Source organism: Pyrenophora tritici-repentis, chromosome 1 (assembly GCF_003171515.1).
Source record: "Pyrenophora tritici-repentis strain M4 chromosome 1, whole genome shotgun sequence".
Lineage (NCBI taxonomy): Eukaryota > Fungi > Ascomycota > Dothideomycetes > Pleosporales > Pleosporaceae > Pyrenophora > Pyrenophora tritici-repentis.
This window is the reverse complement of record NC_089390.1, coordinates 416,282-436,511: the sequence shown is the minus strand read 5'-3', so window position 1 is coordinate 436,511 and position 20,230 is coordinate 416,282. Positions and strand designations below refer to the sequence as shown.

Below are 20,230 nucleotides of genomic sequence, written 5' to 3'. Positions count from 1 at the left end.
TATTTAGCTGAGGTAGTTACAGGCCGCCGTGCCGTTAAAATGATGTAAAAATCGTATAATTTTATAAGGGTCCCAAATTCCTTAAAAGTTGGTGTTCGGTGATGTGAGCTTTGATGGAGGAGCTGGAGGCTCTTCTTGAACTTGAGCACCAGCGCGAGCAGCCTCAACGCGTTTTTGACGCTTGTTGTTCGATGAGGTAGCTGCTGAAGCTCTCCTCTTTCCCTTTTGGGGTAGTTGTATAGCTTTAGCAGCGTCTCTCTCCTCCTTCTGGCGCGCGCGTTCAGCTGCTTTCTCAGCTCGCTCAAGCTCCCTCATCTCCTTGAGTCTCTGCCTCTCCACACGCCTCTCCTCGAGCTCATCTTGACGCTGCAGTCGAGCCTCCTCGCGCTGCTTCTTGGACCGTGCTTTTTGGAGTTTCTCCTCCGTCTCATCTCGCTCCCGTACTGCTTCTCTAGCTCGAGCCTCACGCAGCTTGCGAGGAGACCAGAAGACAGAGCCACCGTGATACTCCTGGCGCTGTTGAAGGTCAAGAGCTTTGCCCTTCTTCCTGTGCTTCTTTTTATGTTGAAGAGCCTCCTTTAAGCCCTCGTTCTCATGCTTTAAAAGCTCATACTGCACAGAGAGATGGTGAACGCTTGAGCGCAGCTTTCTTGCCTCATACTGATGGCTATCATTAACAGCAGCTCGTACTAGCCGATCGAGCTTTCTCCAGTCATGATCAGAGAGCCCTGACGATGAGCTTCTCTCAGCTTCTGGCGTGCTAGCAAATCTACGAAGGATAACGTTGGCATCCATCGGCCAGATCCCAGTGGCTTCGAAGGCCTTCAATATGAGGCTCTCTGTGAAGGAGGATATCCAGGCGCTCCAGAAGAGCGGGAAGAAGTCCCCTTTCTTGATTGGAATAAGGCCTTGAGCCTTATGGAGATGGTTAGTGAGCTCGTTAGAGTAGGCTTGAGAGAGTGGCTTGAACAGCACTACATCTAGCGGCTGGAGCGTATGGGTCGAATGGGGAGGAAGGATCATGAGGAGGATCCTATGGCGATCGCAGTACTTAATAAACTCCATCGTGAGGTGAGATCCATGGCCATCAAGGATGAGCAATCTCCATCTACCTGATCGTTGCTTTGTAGAGCGATCAAACACCTGCTCCAGCCAAGCTAGGCCTACGTTATCATTTGACCAGCCTGTTGGAGATGATGAGACAAAGACCTCATGTTCTCCTGCCTTGATATCTTCTACCCAACTCGATCGTATAGCTCCATTTTTAGCTGCGTAGATAAGGGCTGGAGGCAGCGAGCTCCCATCAGCGCAGCAGCAGGCCAGGACTGTCAGAAACTCGCGTGATCCATCCTGGAGAGATGCTCGAACCTCCTTCTTCTCCCATTGACACCTGCTGAATATCCTCTTACTTCTGCCTATCAAGCCAATTAAGAAGCCCTTCTCATCCATATTGTATATATCTCGAGCCTCTAGGTGATATTCGGTGATCTTTCGATGCAGCAGCTCGAAGTAGAGTCTATACTTTGACTCAGAATCAGCCAGGTGGCGCGTACGATCCATGGCGCTGGTCCACTTTGAGATGAGATGGATCTCGTGTCGGTTGATGAAGCGAGTAACCCAGCTCTCGCTGAGCTGCTGATGGGCTACTTCTGATGAGAAATTCCTGATCATCTCTCGTGTAGGAGGAATGCCTCGCTTTGTGAGCTTTTCGATATATCTCACAAGCTCTAGCTCTTGTTGTGGGTTGAGTTTCTGCTGGTTGAAGTTCTTGTCTCTTTCTGAGCTTGTCTGGCCCTGGTGCCTTCGGGTCAACGTAGATCTCACAACACCATGCTTAGCAGCAATTTTAGTATACGGGAACTGTTCTCCTGGCTCTAGATTTTCAATATCTTCAATCGCAGCTTGAATTGGGTCCATATTGGTGGAGTTAACGTGTGTTGAAGGTGAAGGGGTTTGACGTGTTTTGGTGTTCCCCGCGCATCACGCGAATCCGCGCATCACGCGCACGGACACGTTATAAAACATGTTATAGATCTATGCAAACTCACTCTATCCATTCGAAACACTATTATTTAACCCATGTTATACTTTCCGTAAAAGGTATTTGAGATAGAGATACTCATATGCGTGGGATATATGTAGGAACCAGCAAGTGAAAAATTAGATGATAAATTGCATGAAAAGGTCTATTGTAAGCAGACTGCTTTTCTACAGTATTGCGCTTGCTAATGTACTTGCTAAGAATCCATTGTACATGGGATGAAAGGATCAAACGAACAATATATTCTATCTCTACAGGGTTATATTACCTATCCTCGGCGTACCAAAGCAAAGAACAAACAATTACGAATTTAACAAGGATTTATTTGAACTTCTACACACTTGCATCACCACAATCTAGATACTTTTGAACAACTTGTTTTGGATATCACTAATTTCTATTATACACATCCGCTATACGGCATGTCATCTCTGAATGCCGCCGAAATACACCTCCTTCTCATCACACAATGAAAATCTACAAAAGAATAGCACGCTTTGACTTGGCAATGATAGGCTTGCGGCGCTGGATCAAACCACCACGCTTGGTGTATCCTTGCTCAGTCTTGCCATAGCTCTGAGCCGGCTCGCCATTGTCGCTGGACGGGTTGGACGGCGCAGCAGAGGTAGCTGAGGGCTTGTTTTCGTCGCAAGGGGTGGAAGTGGCCTTGGTGGGGTTCACCGGTGTCGGGGTCGATGCTACGTGGGTGGAGGTTGCTTGCACTGGGGTGGGTGTCGAGGCGGCAGAGGTAGTGCAGGGAGTTGAGGTTGCGTGTGCCGAAGTGCTAGTGCTAGTCGGGGCCACTGGGGTGGGTGTCACGATGCTGGAAACCATGGTGCTGTGGGCAGGGGTCGACGAAGAGCAAGGAGTTGACGACGATTGACCGTGGGTGCTGCTGCTCTGGCTTGTAGGCTTGACTGGGGTAGGAGTGGCAGTGCTGTGGATGGAAGTCGATGATGCTTGGCTGTGGGCACTGGAGCTCTGAACGGCCGGCACAGCTGGGGTAGAGGTAGTGCTGTAAGCGGAGGTTACAGGAGCCGAGGTTGAGGTGGTGCAGGGAGTCGATGAAGATTGAGCATGTGTGCTGGTAACCATGGTGCTGTGGGCAGTGGTCGACTTGGTGCAAGGAGTTGACGAAGACTGAGCGTGCGTGCTGCTGCTGCTCTGCACAATCGGCACACCTGGGGTAGAGCTGGTAGTGCTTGACACTACAGTGCTGTGAACGGTCGACATGACTGGAGTAGAGCTAGCAGTGCTGTGGGCAGCAGTCGACGTGGTGCAAGGAGTAGACGAAGACTGAGCGTGCGTGCTGCTGCTGCTCTGCACAATCGGCACACCTGGGGTAGAGCTGGTAGTGCTTGACACTACAGTGCTGTGAACGGTCGACATGACTGGAGTAGAGCTAGCAGTGCTGTGGGCAGCAGTCGACGTGGTGCAAGGAGTAGACGAAGACTGGGCGTGTGTGCTGCTGCTCTGCACAATCGGTACACCTGGGGTAGAGCTGGTCACCATGGTGCTGTGGGCAGAGGTTGTTGCATGAGCCGGTGTCGAAGATGAGCATGGAGTCGACGAGTGCGCGGTCGACTGAACCGGGGAGGGGGTGCTAGATACAGCAGTGCTGTGAACAGAGGACGTTGCGTGAACCGGTGTGGAGGAAGAGCAAGGAGTCGACTGGCTATGGGACGAAGAAACAGCAGGCGTGGCAACAGAGTGGCTAGATACTGCACTGCTGTGAACCGAAGAGTGAACCGGGGTCGGGACCGAGTAAGCCAAAGTGGTGCATGGAGTCGACAATGACTGGCTGTGACCTGTCGAGACGGCTGGTGTAGCAACAGAACTTGATCCTACACTGCTGTGAACAGAAGACGTGGCATGGGCTGCAGAAGACGAATGGGACTTTGTGCAAGGAGTAGAAGATGCCTTGGCCGGGCTAGATGTAGACTGACTGTACACTACGCTGCTGTGGACGGAGGACGTGGCGTGGACGGAGGACGTGGCGTGCGCGGCAGAAGACGAATGGGACTTCGTGCAAGGAGTAGAAGATGCCTTGGCCGGGCTAGATGTAGACTGACTGTACACTACGCTGCTGTGGACGGAGGACGTGGCGTGGACGGAGGACGTGGCGTGCGCGGCAGAAGACGAGCGAGACTTCGTGCAGGGAGTTGAAGATGCCTTGGAAACGGTAGCCATGGAAGCCGAGTGACCCGCAGGGACAGTACCTGGGTAACCACCTACGACCGAGGAAGATTGGGCGTGCTCCGGAGAAGTAGGGTAGGATGGATAGTTGCTCTGGCCGTTCTCAGGCTGCTTAGGAGTGGAAGGCGTGGTGTTGCCGTAGCCTTTCTCGTGAGCTGGCGAAGTTCCGGCAGGCGAGGACGGGTACTCGTTCTGACCCTTGGGCTGCTGAGGGGAACCGTAAGAATTTCCATGAGCCGCAGCCTGGGGGGATTGAGCAGGAGAGGATGGGTATTCATTCTGACCCTTGGGCTGCTGAGGGGAACCGTAAGAGTTTCCATGAGCCGCAGCCGGGGGGGATTGAGCAGGAGAGGATGGGTATCCGTTCGGACCCTCAGGCTGCTTGGGGGTAACATTAGAGCCGTGGTTTGATGCTGAGTTAGGCTGAACGGGGTAGCTACCGCCTTGGTACGGAGTGGGTGTAGCCTGGTGCGTCTTGGTTTGCTCGTACGTGCAAGTAACTGCCTGGCCGGGCTTGGTGACAGTGACAGTCTGAGCCGGGTAAGTGTAGACCTGGGTGCCGGACATGGTTGTCTTCGCGCCAGGAACAGTGTAGACACCGGTTGTCGAGTATGTAGTAACATCGGGCTTAGGAGCGCCATAAATGTACTCCTCATCGTATTCAGTACACTTTCCGCCCTTGCACTCCTTGACGTGAACGGGCTGCTCTGTGTCGCATGACTTGCAAAGACCAGAGCCCAGGTAACCGGGAAGAACGTGAGAACCGAGCTTGTCGTAAGGAACTTCGACAATCTTCTCGTACAGCTCATACCAGCAGCCGGTGCTGTTCTTGCCGGTAGGTCCAGTAGGAGTAGGGTAGCTACCTGATTGAGTCGAGACTGGGGTAGCTTCGTGGGTGATTGTGGTCTTGGTATGGTAGACAACAACAGGCTGAGCGGCGTCCGTGATGGTGCAGTTGTGGTTGTCGTAGTCCTTGATGGTCGTGGACACATAAGGCTTCTCGCTCCACTGCGCGCATTCGCTACTACCATAGCCACCTGCAGATACGCAGGTAGGGTATGGCTGATTCGTTGTAGTCACGGTGACCGGAGGCTTGCCGTAGCCTGGGGTGATGGTGGTATACCCAGCAGGCTTGGTGGAAGTGCTCGACGTGCTCGGTTTGGCGGCCGGGGTGGTGGAGTTCTTGGGCACTCCATATCCACTGCCATAGCCGCTGCCATAGCCGCCGCCGTAGGCATCGTAGGCTGCCGCCGTGGCGGCGAAGATGAGTGCGTATTTCATGGTGGTGAAATACGTAACGGATGGTATTAAGAAATAGGTATTAAGTATGAATTATTTCGTAGACAACGATTGACTGGGGTGAGTTTATAAAGAAAATTAACGAGAGTGGTCGTCACTCAGAGAGTGCGATATAAAAATTTTGAGATTGAATTAAGAAAAGTTGCGGATGAAGAAAAGCAAAGTGAGACAGAATCGCCATATATACTCAGCAACCGATAGAAGCTTGGTCTACGAGGCACCTCCCCCTGAAGCTGAAGCATCGGCCACTCGCTTGCTATCGATTCCATGCGACGACGTTCAGCTCTAGACCGTGACGCGGCTGCATGTCATGGTTGGCATCGGGATGTAAGTGAATCCCGGATACGATGTATAAATCTTCGGATGCACGCGATATCACACGGACCGATGCATCATGTCCAGTAGGGATCCTAGAACTGGAAGCATCTGCTCTGGAGTTTCACTGTTAGCGATCTCGGAATTACCCTCGCCGACTTCACGACCATCTGTTGAGTAGGCGTTTCATTCGAGTCTCACTGAACCACCTTTACCGTATCTTGAGGGACCTTATTCGTGCATGGCATAAGCCTCCATAGTAGGCCCTGAGGATAAGAGCCCCTTTTGTAGTATGTGTTTCTCCACAAAATCAAAAACCTGGTACCCCAGCGCCCGCTGTCATATAGAAGTCTAGGGTCGTGTGCTGATCGCTCATAGAATCTCTCTCGAAGATGTACGTATCCAGATTTAGGTATTGTGGCCCTAGCGTACCTAGCCGTCAATAGTGTGAACGTCGAGCGGGTCGTTGCGCTCGGAACGTACGATCTTTCTCCAATCTTGTGTTGATGCATAAGATCAAGACCAACACCTGTCTCAGCACGTAAATTCCCAATTACCGTGAGTCTCATTTACTAGCTGACCCAAGGAGATAACCGAAGCGGTTGATACTTGGATGAGACACGCCTTATCGTATCAGCATACCACGGTTCAGTCAGCACAGCGTATGCGTACGACTTCCGTGGACTTTGAGTCTAGGCCCGGCAGAGTTCTTAGACGTCGGTGTTGTTGCTGGTCGCCAAAGGACAGGCCACTTCAGGGGTTGCGCCCCATCTGTTCCTGGGACTAGCGCTTCCTAACCAGGACGTACTAGCGCACAGCCACGGATCGCAAAGACGTCAAAGAAGCAACGCGCAGTCTGGTCGAGGACCTTACCGAGAAAGCACCCCGGAAAAAGGTCTTGATAAACATCCATTCTATTGACTTGGTGAATGCACAAGTTGAAGCAGTTGGTAGCTTCCATGCGAGGAAACAAATTACAACAGTCCATGAAATGGTACAAACACATCATGTCCGCCAGCGAACAAAGTAGAACGAATTGAAGAGAGAATCGGGAATTTGCAGGGCAACGTGGCTGACCCTGGACTATAACTCAAAGCTACTCTTGTTGGGAAATAGTCCCTCAAACAGCTGACCCATCACCATTCTCACGGCTTCCAGTTCCCCCTCGTCTTGTGTGAGAACATCGTCGTTCAAACACATTTCCCCCACCTTTTTGTTGTGCTTGATATATGGCCTTAGCAGCGTGTGCTCGGCTTGTTGTGCATCTGTAACCATGTGGAAAGCTGCATCAGGCTGCACGATTGTGTACTGGTACTTCATAAGCGCCTTCACTATGACCTCCCGTTGGTGTGGCTTCTTCGCAAAATGGGGTAAGAGGGGCCCGAGACCGCAGCGACGCCGATTAAGAACAAGCTTGATGAGACAATCGCCACAACGAGGATATTCGCGGGAAACCCGCCCAAATATGGCAGCAGTCGAGAAGACGGGACTGCGGGCTTGCGCGTCCGCTGACTGGGTGGAGAACCCCGGTGCTAGACACTCCTCTGCATCAAAGGTATCGCAATCAAGATCTTTGATCATGATGGGGCCGTCTAAGCTGGTCCAGACGATTTCCGTATTGACTTTAGGAGGCTGCAGCCCTGCTTCTTCTAGATGGTCGCTCACGTTGTAGTAGATGCGACGTCGATACTGTTCTGGAGGTTCGTTGTTCATACCCTCCTCTATATCACGCAAGATATGCCCGCGCTCGGACTAGTCCAGGTAACCGTCGTCGTCAGCGTCCGATCGCATCATCACGTAACTACTGCAGGTAGGCACATAAGATGGAACACGACAGGGGTGTAACAAGGGTGTTAACAAGGGTTATAAAAACCTTTCTCTTTCTCTATAACTCCATAGAAAACTAATTAAATAAAATAAAAAAAGCTTACTATATTACTCTCTTTTCTCTCTTGAATAAAGACACTTTTTTCTATATTTTTTGTTAAATTTTACTAGGTAACTAATTCGTTTTCCTATCTACCCTAGTTGTGCACAGACTGTTCCATCTTATGTGCCTACCTGCAGTATAGAGCAGAGCCTCGCGGTGCCGCTCTACAGCGTAGTGGAAGGCGATGTTCCAGGAATAAATCTGGAAGTCTGTTTCCCCGCGAAACCGCTGTGCTGCACTGCGAAAAGCTGGTCCAGGGAAACTGGTAATGGCCTCTCGCATAACAACCTGGGACAGGGAGTGGCCAAAATGTACCTGGCCTTTGCGTTTACGTGCACCAAAGCGGCGGTTGAGGAGCCAAGATATATAGATCAAGAACGGCTTCTCTCCAAATCTCTCGGCATCTTTTTCGGTAGGCGGACTCAAAGTATTATACGTATTGTCCTTGAAGCCAAGAGTCGGCCCAAAGAGTGGCGAGTACAAATCGGATGCGGAGTGTGGTTTGCCAAGGATCATGTCATCGGAGAGGGCAAATAGCCGGCCGGTATCAGATTTGGTGTTGTAGAGCTGATTCTCGATGGTCAAAGAGTCGAACGTGGGCAAGCATTTTCTTTCCTCTGGACCAAAAAATTCTTCTTGGGACAGCACCTGGACCTGGTGGGCATCTCCCCTCAACCAGTATGGGCTTTGTTTGCCCATTTTCCCCACTGCACTGCCGTCGGTTGGACTCTTTTCGTACGCGTTGACGAGAATCTGAACTCGATTCAAGAAAGTGCCGGCGTACAGCTCGACACTTCTCATGGAGTAGCGCAGCTCATTTCATTCGCGATAGCGGTTGGCGCCGTGCGACGCAAGCCATATACCCTCTTCGTCATTGAGGGATGAGTTGATGTCGTACGGACGCATAGTCGCAATCAACTCTGGTTGAGAACCATTGACCCCTGTAAGATTGTCAGTCATGTCCGTATCGTCTGACATCATTTGCATACAGTTGTAAACAAAATCGATCTTTGGTTCTGGGAGATGAGGGCCTTGGTAGCGAGCCTTTGCTACCCATGTGTCTTCCCAGCCCTCTAGTACCACGTCTTGGACAGACTCTTCGATCGATACGACAATCATATCTGGGAGCGCGTCCGCCTTCTCCTTGATGCTCTCGCATTCAGACCAAGACGAAAATCGATAATTATTAACTGGCTATTGCGTATCCAAGTTCTTCATCGCGCCTGTAACTGGGGGGTGGGAATGTCCTTTGTGGAGTTTTCGAGGACCTGGCGTAGTGGCCACCAATTCCGAAGCCGGTAGCGGAGAAATAAGTTCGCCCTCGGGGGCTATTTCAACCATCCTTGAATGGCGGCGTACTTCTGGAGCGGGTCGATTGATCTGAGCAGCAGAAAGCATGCCACATGATACCCAGAGCACAATTGAGAGAACAAGAAACATGACGAATGCAAGCCTGACGAAAGAACGACGGTGCCGGTTGTAGGGCGAGGGAGGGTGCCAAATCATCATGGATAACCCGTGAACTTGCTTCTATCTAGCTACAGTAAGAAGATATGTCGACTATTGCAAGAATAAACCGGCTCGATTATGAGACTCTGGGCAGTCATGAATGAAAATGGTACCGATAACAAGGGGGCCGTATCAAGAATCCATCGCCAGGGTCAAGAGCTCCATCGTTTCAAACTAGAAATTATCAAGCTCTGTTCATATTTCCCTTAGGGCTGAAATGCAACACTTTGGCGATGAGGCGGAAAAGAGAGTATGTTGGATCGCCGCAGGTACCCGTGGGGGCCTTCCAACCAACCAGCCATCATGGCCGGCGACGATGTTTGCTGCATAGCATTTGTTTTTCTCGGTGAGAATCCATCATGCAGGGCTGGATAGCTGAACGTGGGCTCGGCGATGTCTCTATAGTATCGCGTCTTGTTTGTGGTCAAAGTTTCAGACGCCTCTAGGACGCGCCTTCTTTCCTGTAGGCCAAGATGCGTTAGCGGCTTGGCAGACCTTCTTCCCTACGGCATCGCCGCACCCCTGCTTTACAACACATCTCCCGGAACACACGGACAGAGTATCTAAGACAGAAAATCTGACACCTCGTCGATCAAAGATTCGCCTACCGAGTATGCGCCATTCGATTCGAGAGCAAAGCTTTGGTCATGTCGGACTACCCAGGGACCAAGCTGTGACAGCCCCATCTTCCATGACCCCCAAACTTGACAGACTCTTTGAACATGGCTGGTTCTGTTTTCATGGTGACTTTCTACAGCTTTGGTAGGTCAGCTAACTAGACAGCTGGAAACCCCGCTTTCGATGAGCGCAATTCGCACTTCTCTCCTTATTGGACACTTTCAAAGACATAATCCACTCACCCATCTTCGGATCATCTCATGATTTCCAGCTCGCTCTCGACACTTCTGGTCTCAAGTTTCATATGCTTTTCATATCTCCTGTCTTACCCAGCCCTCAGCTCAGCTGTCATTTTGCGCCACTGTTGACCAGGCCGGCTCACAACGAGATAATTCATATCAGTCCATATTAGGCCACGGTGGTGCTAAGGAACAAGACGCAACATACGAATCCAGGCATCTTCAAAATTGCAAAGCCAAATCTCGCTTCTCTCAACGGTCTACCACTCAATAATGGGCCGCAAGTCTACCCTCGCCGTCTCTCAAAAGCAGCCTACCGCGTCCTGAAATATATCTCCCTCTTTCTCATATTCTTTATCCTTCTCTACACACTGACATCCTAAATTTCAATATCCTCCTACATCTCTCTCCCAAGCAGACCCCCCCTCAAACGCCACCACTTCCTTGTACACCCCCACCAACACCAGCACCCCCGACCACCTCCAACCCACCCCAAAATCGCAAAAGTAACCGCCTCCTCCGGCCCCCCAGACCTCACCTACGAAACCGCAATCTTATCCCACACCCCCGCACAACCTCCACTTCTCCTACCCCTCCTTCATCCTCCGCGAGCGCATGCTCCCGGGCCTCTGGTCCAAACACGCCTACCTGCTCACAATCCTCGGTGCTCAAATCGCTCTCCTTCCATCATCGCGGCTAGACTGGCTCTTCTGGCACGACCGCGATACCATTCTCACTAACCCCAACATCCCCCTCTCCATCTTCCTGCCACCAGAAGAGAAGTTCAGCTATGTAAATCTAGTCGTGACGAAAGATCGAAACGGGCTGAACAACGGGGTTTTTCTGATCAGGGTGAATGAATGGAGTGTGAGGTTTTTGGCGGCATGCTTGAGTTTGAGGGAGTGGGATAGTGGGGTTGTGTTGAGGTATAGTGAGCAGAGTACTATGGAGGTTGTTATTGCGAGGGTGAGTTTCTTCTTCTTTTTCCCCACCTTCTTCAATTGTTGTCCGGCTCTGGTTGGGGGGTAGGTATGCTGACAGATACAGGACTCCTTCCGCCCTTCAACAACGCTCGTCCCTCAACACTGGTTCAACGCCTTCCCCCCTCCTTTGTCTTCCCCCCTCACCTTCTTCGTCCCCATCGCCCTCGCATACCCGTAAAGGAGCTTTGCTATTGCATTTTGCGTCGAATAGGGATGGGAAGCGGCCGCAGCGTATGGCGCATTGGGCGGAGATTGCGGCGAGTACTAGTAGTGGGTGGGATGTGCCGTTGAATGAGACTGGCTTGGTGGAGGAGATAGCGCGGTTCTGGGGAGTTTGAGATGGTTGTTTTTGCTGCGTATGGTAGATTTTTTTGGATAGATGAGCATGGTAATTGGGATAAAGAAGGATAGATTGCACATCATAGAGTCCTACTGAAGGAATAGAATAGGGTATCTCCTGCCTCGTTGACCACAAACTCCTTTACATCATGCCTGGGTATGCCCATACCCATTCATCCGTCGTCTACTTGATACTCATAGTCATCTCCAAGCCCGCTTCCCCACGCACCATACTGCGTCTCTGCGGCACTAGATTCTCTTTATCAGCACCCTAACCCCTCACCGCCGAACGCCCAAGTCTCCACCCGGCAGCAGCAACAGGCGCCCTTGTAGTCGGCGGCGCACCAACAACCATGGCAACCTGCTCCGAGGACGCCGGCGACGGCACCGGTACACCCATCCCATCCCTCCTCCCCAAACTCTCCCTAACATCAACCGCAGAATCCACATTCCCGAGCCCCAGGCCCAACCCCCTAACCCCGCGCTCTACCTCCACCGCCGTACAACTCCTACCCCTCACACCCCCTTCCACATGTTCCCTGCTACCTGGCAAAAAGATGCGTCTAGCACCCAACGTGCGTTTAATATCCTCGAGCAGCACCTCCATGGGACAAATATACGCAATGCGATTCCTCTGACAAAACGCAAGAACATGACCCACAACCCTATGTTGACCATTCTGCACAACCCACGCGCCAGAGTCACCGCCAACACCGAATTGGCCGGCGACGTGCCAGGAGCGGGAGAAGGATTTACGGTGGTAGATGCGAACGGCGGACATTGTGCTGGATACCATGCCCCCTTGCAACCCCGTTGTGCGGCCGAAACAATGGACGTTCATGCCGCCGAGTTCAGAGGCTGGGGCTACACCATTGGGATACTCGTCTTCGTCGGCCGTGTACTTGCGGCGGTTCACTGGGGAAGCTAGTTTAGCGGCGATTGCGCGCTGGGAGGGGGGCATGGGGCCTGTTGATGGGGGACAGAAGCGGCGCCCGCCTTGGCAGATGTTGTAAGGTTGGAGGCGGTCTTTGTCTAGTTTTAAGAGGGCCCAGTCGATTTCGTGGAGGATGCCGCCACGGTTCCAGCGGCGGATGCCCGACGAGGCGTACACGTGGCCGAGGGTGTGAGAAGAGAGGTGGTCGTCGTCGCGGTCTTCTTCTTCGGGGAAAAAGTCTGGGTCTACGTCGTCGATGGCGGGTTGGGTTATTTTGATTGAGGAGCCGTGGCCGGGGAGGATGCCGTCGATGTCGCCGGTGGTGGCGTGGGAGATGGTTGAAGAGGCCATTTCTGGGTTGTGTTAGCTGGAGTTTTGCACATGGATTCAATGACATGTACATACCCTGAGAAGAGTCGTCGTCGGATTCTTCGCTATCGTAGTAATCTTCGGCGTCTTCGCAGTCACTGCCAAAGTCTTCCTCGTCTTCAGATAGTTCGAGATCCCACATCATGGCAGGCTCATCAGACTCCAAGTGAAGACCTGGTTGTGCACCCATACCCATTAGCCATGGGTTGTTTGCTGCACTGGACAGCATCGTGTCGCTTGGGTAAAGATCGTCAATGTCATCATCTCCGGCGTCGCTCTCATCGTCGGATGGCGCATCGAGCAGGTGATGGACACTCATACCCAATGGCTCATCGTCGACGAGGATCACTCCACCGTACGACACAGGCGGAAGGTGCTGACCATTGAAAGCGCCTATCGACGCCCCACAAAGCGGCCGCTGCTGATGGTACGGGTTCATGACAGCCATATCGGCGTTATAAGAGTCGGTATTCATCATGGATCGATGGGGAGGCCTGCATGGATTAGCAACCATTCACTCCAACTTCACACAGCAAAAGACGTCTTGGCTAGGCATCAATTACAAACACGGACTTTTAGGCGCATCCTATATAGTCGCCACCGTACTATGGATCGCCCAAACACATGCCTTAACAAGTTGCGTTAAACGTACCGAGTGCGACGCGAAGAGCGACTCATTTTTGACCGCCTGATCTTTCCTCGTCGAACTTTGAGGTCATAGACGTTTTCGTTGTAGTGGAAGCGGCGGCCAAGGATAGCTTTGACCTTTGCGACACTGCTACATGTGACGAAGACTGTTGGCTTGGCTTTCTCCAATACCTCTCCGGTAGCTACAAGGTCGATGCTGATTGTTTCTTCGGAATCCTTCAGTGCACGCTCAATAAGACGCTCGAGGCGGGGTAGCATGGTCGAATGCCATTCATCCACTATATCTGGTGTGAATTTGACAGTGAAGAGACGGAGCTTTGGACGCGCAATGGGCCCCATGTCTGTTTCAATCTGAGTTGAGGAAGTGATCATGCTCTCACTCGAGTCCACTGTTCTGCTCTGAATTTCAGGTTCGGGTGTTGGGTATCCAAGAGTAGCCTCCGGCCAATGGCGCATCCCATTAGTGACTAGCGCCGATACAGTGTTGTTTGTTGGCTTCTGCTTCGTTTGTCGCCAAGCTTTTTGGATGATACAGGCCTTTTCCTTGTAGTCTTCAAGGGTCGCATGTTGTTTTGGTGTATTGCGTGACTGTCGCCATGCGCGTTGGATAATTGATGCGGCAGTTACGACACGCTCTCTATATAGCGATGACGTATCACTGCGGTCTTGTGAATTTGGCGGGGTTGCAATGAGGGTGCCTGATTCCTCGAGTGGATTTCTTTGTTCCCATTCCATCTCAGGCGCGTCCGGCTTGGGACTCATTATGCGCAGACTTTCAGAAATACTTTTACAAATAGAATGTTGTGAGCCTCGTGACGGGTTCCTTGTCAATGACAGATCTGGTGACTTCTTTGACAGAGACTTTGTTCTTTCCAGTGCCTGTGATCCCTTCTCAAGTGCCCATCGCTTTGCATTCTTGTATGAAGGGCTTGAATGAATTTCTGTTGCAATCTGGGGCTGACTGAGGCTCTTACGCTTTGGTGGAAGTGCTTGTTGAATCGGCGTAACACCGGGTCGTAGCTCACTCAAGTCGAAGCCAGGCTCAGATTCATCGAGCATACAGCAGCGTTGCAACCTGGTCAGAATGCGTGTGTACACCTGCGCAACATGTGCTCTGCTGTTGTCCTTGGAATCGGCTGCCCAAAAGCAATCGCGTACCACTTGCATGTATGCTGTGCCACACTTGGAGGCGAGCCTGCGGATATAAACTTCTTCTATCCGCTGCTTGAAATCAGCCAGCCTGTATTTCTGCTTCCACAGGTCTCGAAGTGGCATCCACAAGCCATTTTCGAGTAGAATTAGCCCGAGACCATACAGGTCGAAGTTGGCATCGTAGCTTCGGCCCTTGATCCCAGTGACCTTGGGGTCCGCTGGATGACGGTAAATGTTGGGTATCGAGGTTGCATTAGCTTTCTCGATGTCAAAGTCGGTGAAGAGGTCGAAAGAGCATATAACAGGCGATCGCAAAGAGTACTGCAATGCTCTACTATTGGCAGATTGCTGCTTGCTCTTCCGGAACAACATTATGTTATCGCTGTTGACGTCTTGGTGGACAAAGCCGTCGCCATGAATCTTGCTAAAGGTCAGAGCAAGTGTGAAAGCCAGACGGAAACGATCCTCCAGTGGTGGTATGGCACTGTTGGGGTTGTGCAAATCCCTTGAACCTGTCTGAAGTACACTGAGAAGAGAGACTGGCTTCAACTCGTCTATTGATTTGTGTGAATCAGCAGGTCCGGAGTAGACAGAGGTTGGTAATTCGAATACCAGACCAAAGCGTGGTTGTATGGGGTCCTCAAAGTAGCCAAGACACTTGAGTGTGCCGTGGAAAGAGTGGTTGTTGGCTAACTTTGTCAGTATCGACAAAAGCTCTTCAAGGCGCTCTGTTGGTGGAGAGACTTCAGTGAGGCGATATGTGGGGTCATAGCTTGCATAATCTACCAGAACAGCAGTCCCTAGGTTTCCAGCGTTGGGTTTCCAGGGGTTCGTTGAGCTGTTTCGGGACCGTAAATGACCGATAACTCGCACTGAAGTGGTACCAACGCTCTCGTAAGGCGGAGGTTCCTCAGGATGGAGAGACAGATCGGAAGGATCTAGCTTTGGAGGAAGATGAGACGGCGGTGCATGTGCGTTGAGTGGGAAAGTGGCGGGGTTGACGAGCGTCAGGTCGGAAGCGTTGTACTCTGTAGATAGAAACACTGGGGTGGATGTAGGAGGATAGAGTGTAGCCTTTCCTGGGCTTAGACCACGCTCAGTACCTCTTTGGCGTCTTCGGTTTCGTGAGAGATCGTAGAGAATATCGATGGAGGTTGTAAGATCCTTGATGAGGTCCTCATAACGTGACTTGTCGGCGGCCGCCCACGAGGGAGGGTCAGGCCGGCTCTTTTCTCCAGACAATGTCTTTCCTCTGCCAGCAGCAGGTGCAGCCGGGTGCATCTTCTCTGCTTCATCGAGTATCTCCTGGATCGTTCGCAGCACGCTTGTGACCGTTTCCGTCATGCCTGCCTCTTCTATACTCTCGTCGATGTCGCCCGGACGGCCCTTTGAGCTGTCGCTCCAATCGACGCCCCATGTTATGAGTCTGTCTTTTTGTATTCTGAACTTGCGATGCAGCGCATGCGACTCTGGTGTGTCTTTTGCATCTTGCTCCACAACTGCATCGCAGGTGGTTTTGGTGTCGGAGTAGAGTTGGGTCAAACGTCGGGGTAATCTACTAATCGTCTCCATATTCGTGACGGGACTTGAGCTTGTCGCAACGGCTACAGCGACGCGCTATGGGGAGGATGAGGTCTATTAACTGTTGGGGGATGAATGCATGGACAAGATTTGCAATGCGACTGCCTTGGAAATGGTCGTCATGGCGTAAAGACCGTGTTCTGTCTCACTGGGGGGCATATTGTGGTTGCCTACAGCACATGTGCACTGCCCTCAGCCGTACATGGTGGGGACATCTGGCCAATCACGCGTCTTCCATCTCCGCCCGCGCCTTCATCTCAGCCGCCTTCGGTTCTCCCGCAGTCGCGCCAAAATCCGTAGGCAGCCTTGGGATGCATCACGCGTATGGTGTTGGGGGCCCACGAGGCGCCCACTCAACTCAGTATTCCATTTTCACTTTGCATGAAAGAAGCACGTTTATGGAGTCAGAATTTGTCTTGTTATTCTTTTGCTATCATCATCATATCATGCCGCAATAGGCCCTAATAAGGCAAACTTTTTCTCTGCCGCAGTAGATATCATGTTAACAGGTCGTGGAAACAGGTTAGGTCGCTGTCTAGTCATCCTCAGTCAGATCACCATACTCCCACTGGCCGCGACGCTCCTCCTTGGCCACATCCTGCTTCTTCTTCATAGCAGCGAGGATGGCACCACCGCTGCGCTCGAATGGCCGCAGCTTCTTGGGCACCATGGCGAGACCTTCGCTTAGGATGTCGGCGTTGATGCTCTCTGTGCCGTCCTTGCTCTGGTCGGGGTTGTAGAGGGTGACCCACAGCAAACCGTCCTTCTCGGTTGCTTCGACCCTGGCTACCAGCTCGCGGTCGGCAGTTTCTTGGGCGATGAAAGAGACGGCATCTGCGAGATACTCAGAGTTGCCAGGGAGCTGAATGTACGCCAGCTGGGCCTCAATAGCCTGAGGCTTCAGCTTCGATGGCAGGAATTCGGGCTGTGAAAGTGGGCGGAGACGCGACCATGGAATCGTCTCGGAGTTACCATAGTCAATGTAGACAACCTCGGCCTTCTTGTTCTCACGGTCGTTGCGTCGGATGCGCGCACGGTACCACTGGTCATCGGCAGTGAACTTGGCTGCTACGAAATCACCAGCCTTGGGAGCATCGGGCAGGCTGGAGCTGTTGGCGGGGTTGAGATGGAACTTTCCAAACGCATTCATGAGCGATGTAAGCGCTGATGTACCACTGCCGATCTGCTGCAACCGGAGCCTGCCATCGTCTTCGACGTGTGTGATCATGACATCGCGGTAGTCGGCCTTTTTTGAGGGTGCAGTGTCGCCGTTGGTAGCCTCGACAGCTGGCACATCCTCGCCTTCCTCTTCTTGAGAGGGATCGTAGTTCTCCCATAGGTTCTTGCGCGCGTCCTTGGCCTTTTGCTCCGCTGCGAAAAGCTCGTTTGCGTTGCCAGACTTCTCTGCTGAGTAGGCATGCACAGTAGCAAGACCCTCCTCAACCAGAGTCTTGGCAAAGTTCTCGCGGTTGATATAGAGAGTACCGATGAAGCCGCCGACCTTGTCGCAGTCCTCGACATCAATCTCAACATCACGCTGCTGGCACCGTCGGTTCGCAAACTCGTGAGCCTCCTTGCCGAAGGGTTCGCCCTTGTCGGTCTCATTTCTCGCTGATCGTGGTGCGCGGATACCGGAGAGGACGAGTGTGATCTTGGCGTTCTCGCGAGGGATCAAAACGGTGAAACGGGATCCAGACTTGACAAAGTCGACGATACCGGGCACCTTGCGTTGCCGTGAAAGCAGGGTGAGTTGACGCTTGGCCTTCTCGAGCGACTCTGAGTAGTCAACGTACTGCTTGACAGAGGGTCCCTTATCCGACCAGAGGCCCTTCTTCTCGTCTTGCGCAGTCTGCTCGGCGAGTAGGAGGTCATCGTAAATGGGGCTGCGGTCCGTGTCATCCTGTCGGTGGCGGATGACTGAAGCCATACCGTTCTCTACAAGCATCAGGCCAACGTTCTTGTTCTGGAAAGTGACGGTGCACATTTCCCGCTCGTCGTAGCCCTCGGTTCCTGGTCGCTTTCCGTCGACGTGGAACTTGACGTGCTTGCCGATCAGCTTCTTGCGCAAGAACTCCTTTGCTTCTGCCACCCATGGCGATTGTTTCGGGTCGGTGGGCTTTGGTTGACGGACACTGCTAAGGTTGATGCGCTTCTCTGTGCCTGCCTTGTTTCGCAGAAAGAGGGTATCAGCGCTCTGGATGCGGCTAACAATGGCTTCTTGCTCGCCAGCCCTGCTGATCTTTGGCGCAACGTGTTCTTTGTACACGCCCAACCGCGCATCCTTTGCCTGCTTCTCGGCGCCCCTGAGTATACCCATGCGCTGGCCGAGGAGAGTGGTGTGGTGGTCGGTGCACTTTGCTAGGCCGTTCTTGAGCAGGAACGGGGTTATGCTGCCCTGTGTGGGGTGCTTAACGTCTGCCACGAGCTGTCCGTTGGGTGTGGTGCCGAGTACGTTGGTAATGACACCACGCTGTAGCAGCCTTGTCTCGACGAACTGTTGTGCCTCATCGCCGAATGGCTCAGCCGGTTGTACCTTTCCATCCGAAGGATTCGTTCGCTGCGTCGCTGGTGCGCGGACGCCAGCCAGGAGAACCATGGTTTGTACATGCTCGGTGGATGAGAGCATAAGGCGTACGATGAGACGGTCACCAGATAGCACCTTTTCGACAATCGAGTCGATATCCTGGTCCTTGTGCTGCTCGACAAACTTCCGCGGGTCGCTCAGCTCGGAGGATGAGGCGATCCTGCCGCCTGTCTCAGCCCAAACACCCTTGGAATCTGCCCTGGCGCGAGCCTCATCCACCCGGAGCTTCTCAAGCAGATTCGCAGCTTCGTCCGAGTCCTCCTTGCGGCCAGCATCATCTCGCAGCTTCACCCAGCCCTCGGCGACGGCTTGTTGCGGCAGAATTTCCTTGTTCGGCGTAACGATGAGGCCATATTCGCGATTTGCTCCGGTGGCAATCTTGTAGAGAACCTGAAAGCGTACGACTTTGCCTACGAGAAGGCGGCGGAGATAGTCGCGTGATTCAAAGGCAAACGGCTCATCGCCCTCCCGTCGTAGCCGTGGCGCACTTACGAAAGCTAGGCTGAGTATGCGTTCGGCTTTTGGGTCCTTGATGTTATGGAGAACGACAGTATCGCCCGAAATCACGCTCTTGACCTTTGCTTCGAAGAGGTTGCTGCTCATGATGGGTGTCGAGTAGCTGCAGCGCGGAATGCAGTTAGCCACTGTTACCGTGTCCAGAGAGTGCGCAAACAACACGTAGGGCAATTATTTACCAATAGGAAATGCCAAAATCGTGATCGGTACCAAGACTAGAGGATGAAGAACGCAATTGATGTCGGAATCGTGTGCCAATTGCCAAAAAGTTGATTGTTGTAAAGCAACGTGTTGTTATGGCGGGCAAATCTCGTTGCTACCTGCTCAGGGACCTTCGTTGTGGGGTCGAGGACCCTAGGCGAAACTAATGTTAGACGTCACCGCCCGCACCTTGCCTTGTGCCTGTAGACCTTTCACTCTACGCCAATTTGTGACTTCTTTTCCAACAACTGCTCATCTCTTATTCAATGCAGCAATGCATCATGAAAGAAGTTGCCGGGTTAGTGCGGTTTGCATGGGTTATGTGCGGCAGCCCACCATCCCCGCCGCCTTCTCCTCTTCAGTTTGATATCGAATTCCAATACCTACACAGATATCTCTCCTGAGGACTCTAGGCCCCAACCAGGCCCCGAGCTGATTACTAATCAAGTATCGCGAAATTTTCGGGCACGATTGATACCGTCCTCAAGTACTTGAGCTACTATAAATACTTTCCAACTTGGTTAGAGCCCTTGAGAACCGACGCATCACTTATCTGAGCACGTAATTGCTCAATCATGGATCGCTCCCCGGCCATGGAAGATCAATCAGACAATAACCCGCATAAGCAATTCCTTCGTGGTGAGTTGTCTGAATGCAAACTTCGGAATTTGCAGTCAATCATCTAATAGCAACCCTTCAGGTTTGCAGTCAGATCTGTATATACCACACTAAAGAAGTTTTGACTCCCAGTATTCGTTACAGACCGACGTATGAAA

At 52.3% G+C, this 20,230-nt stretch overlaps 6 protein-coding genes across 6 annotated transcripts; 1 reads left to right on the top strand and 5 right to left on the bottom strand.

Annotated features, from left to right (window-relative positions):
- Positions 1-81: 81 nt before the first annotated feature.
- Positions 82-1,917, bottom strand: PtrM4_001600 (uncharacterized protein; the record flags this gene model as incomplete). Its single annotated transcript, XM_066102599.1, has 1 exon — positions 82-1,917. The coding sequence occupies one exon, from the start codon at positions 1,915-1,917 to the stop codon at positions 82-84; it is 1,836 nt and encodes a 611-aa protein (XP_065964801.1).
- A 601-nt stretch (positions 1,918-2,518) lies between these two features.
- On the bottom strand, positions 2,519-3,553 carry PtrM4_001590 (uncharacterized protein; the record flags this gene model as incomplete). Its single annotated transcript, XM_001941759.2, has 1 exon — positions 2,519-3,553. The coding sequence occupies one exon, from the start codon at positions 3,551-3,553 to the stop codon at positions 2,519-2,521; it is 1,035 nt and encodes a 344-aa protein (XP_001941794.2).
- Positions 3,554-4,119: 566 nt separating this feature from the next.
- Positions 4,120-8,900, bottom strand: PtrM4_001580 (DUF1421 multi-domain protein; the record flags this gene model as incomplete). The annotated part of the gene is made up of 6 exons (XM_066102598.1): positions 4,120-4,124; positions 4,261-5,419; positions 7,001-7,572; positions 7,913-8,539; positions 8,645-8,722; positions 8,771-8,900. 6 exons carry the CDS (start codon positions 8,898-8,900, stop codon positions 4,120-4,122), a joined length of 2,571 nt encoding a protein of 856 aa, XP_065964800.1.
- A 1,862-nt stretch (positions 8,901-10,762) lies between these two features.
- Positions 10,763-11,308, top strand: PtrM4_001570 (galactosyl transferase GMA12-MNN10 family protein; the record flags this gene model as incomplete). The annotated part of the gene is made up of 2 exons (XM_001941756.2): positions 10,763-11,113; positions 11,195-11,308. The coding sequence occupies 2 exons, from the start codon at positions 10,763-10,765 to the stop codon at positions 11,306-11,308; spliced, it is 465 nt and encodes a 154-aa protein (XP_001941791.2).
- A 334-nt stretch (positions 11,309-11,642) lies between these two features.
- On the bottom strand, positions 11,643-16,144 carry PtrM4_001560 (TT-ORF1 multi-domain protein; the record flags this gene model as incomplete). The annotated part of the gene is made up of 4 exons (XM_001941755.2): positions 11,643-11,718; positions 11,775-12,756; positions 12,809-13,266; positions 13,425-16,144. The coding sequence occupies 4 exons, from the start codon at positions 16,142-16,144 to the stop codon at positions 11,643-11,645; spliced, it is 4,236 nt and encodes a 1,411-aa protein (XP_001941790.2).
- Positions 16,145-16,688: 544 nt separating this feature from the next.
- Positions 16,689-19,340, bottom strand: PtrM4_001550 (Micrococcal nuclease (thermonuclease) protein; the record flags this gene model as incomplete). Its single annotated transcript, XM_001941754.2, has 1 exon — positions 16,689-19,340. The coding sequence occupies one exon, from the start codon at positions 19,338-19,340 to the stop codon at positions 16,689-16,691; it is 2,652 nt and encodes an 883-aa protein (XP_001941789.1).
- Between the last annotated feature and the right edge of the window lie 890 nt (positions 19,341-20,230).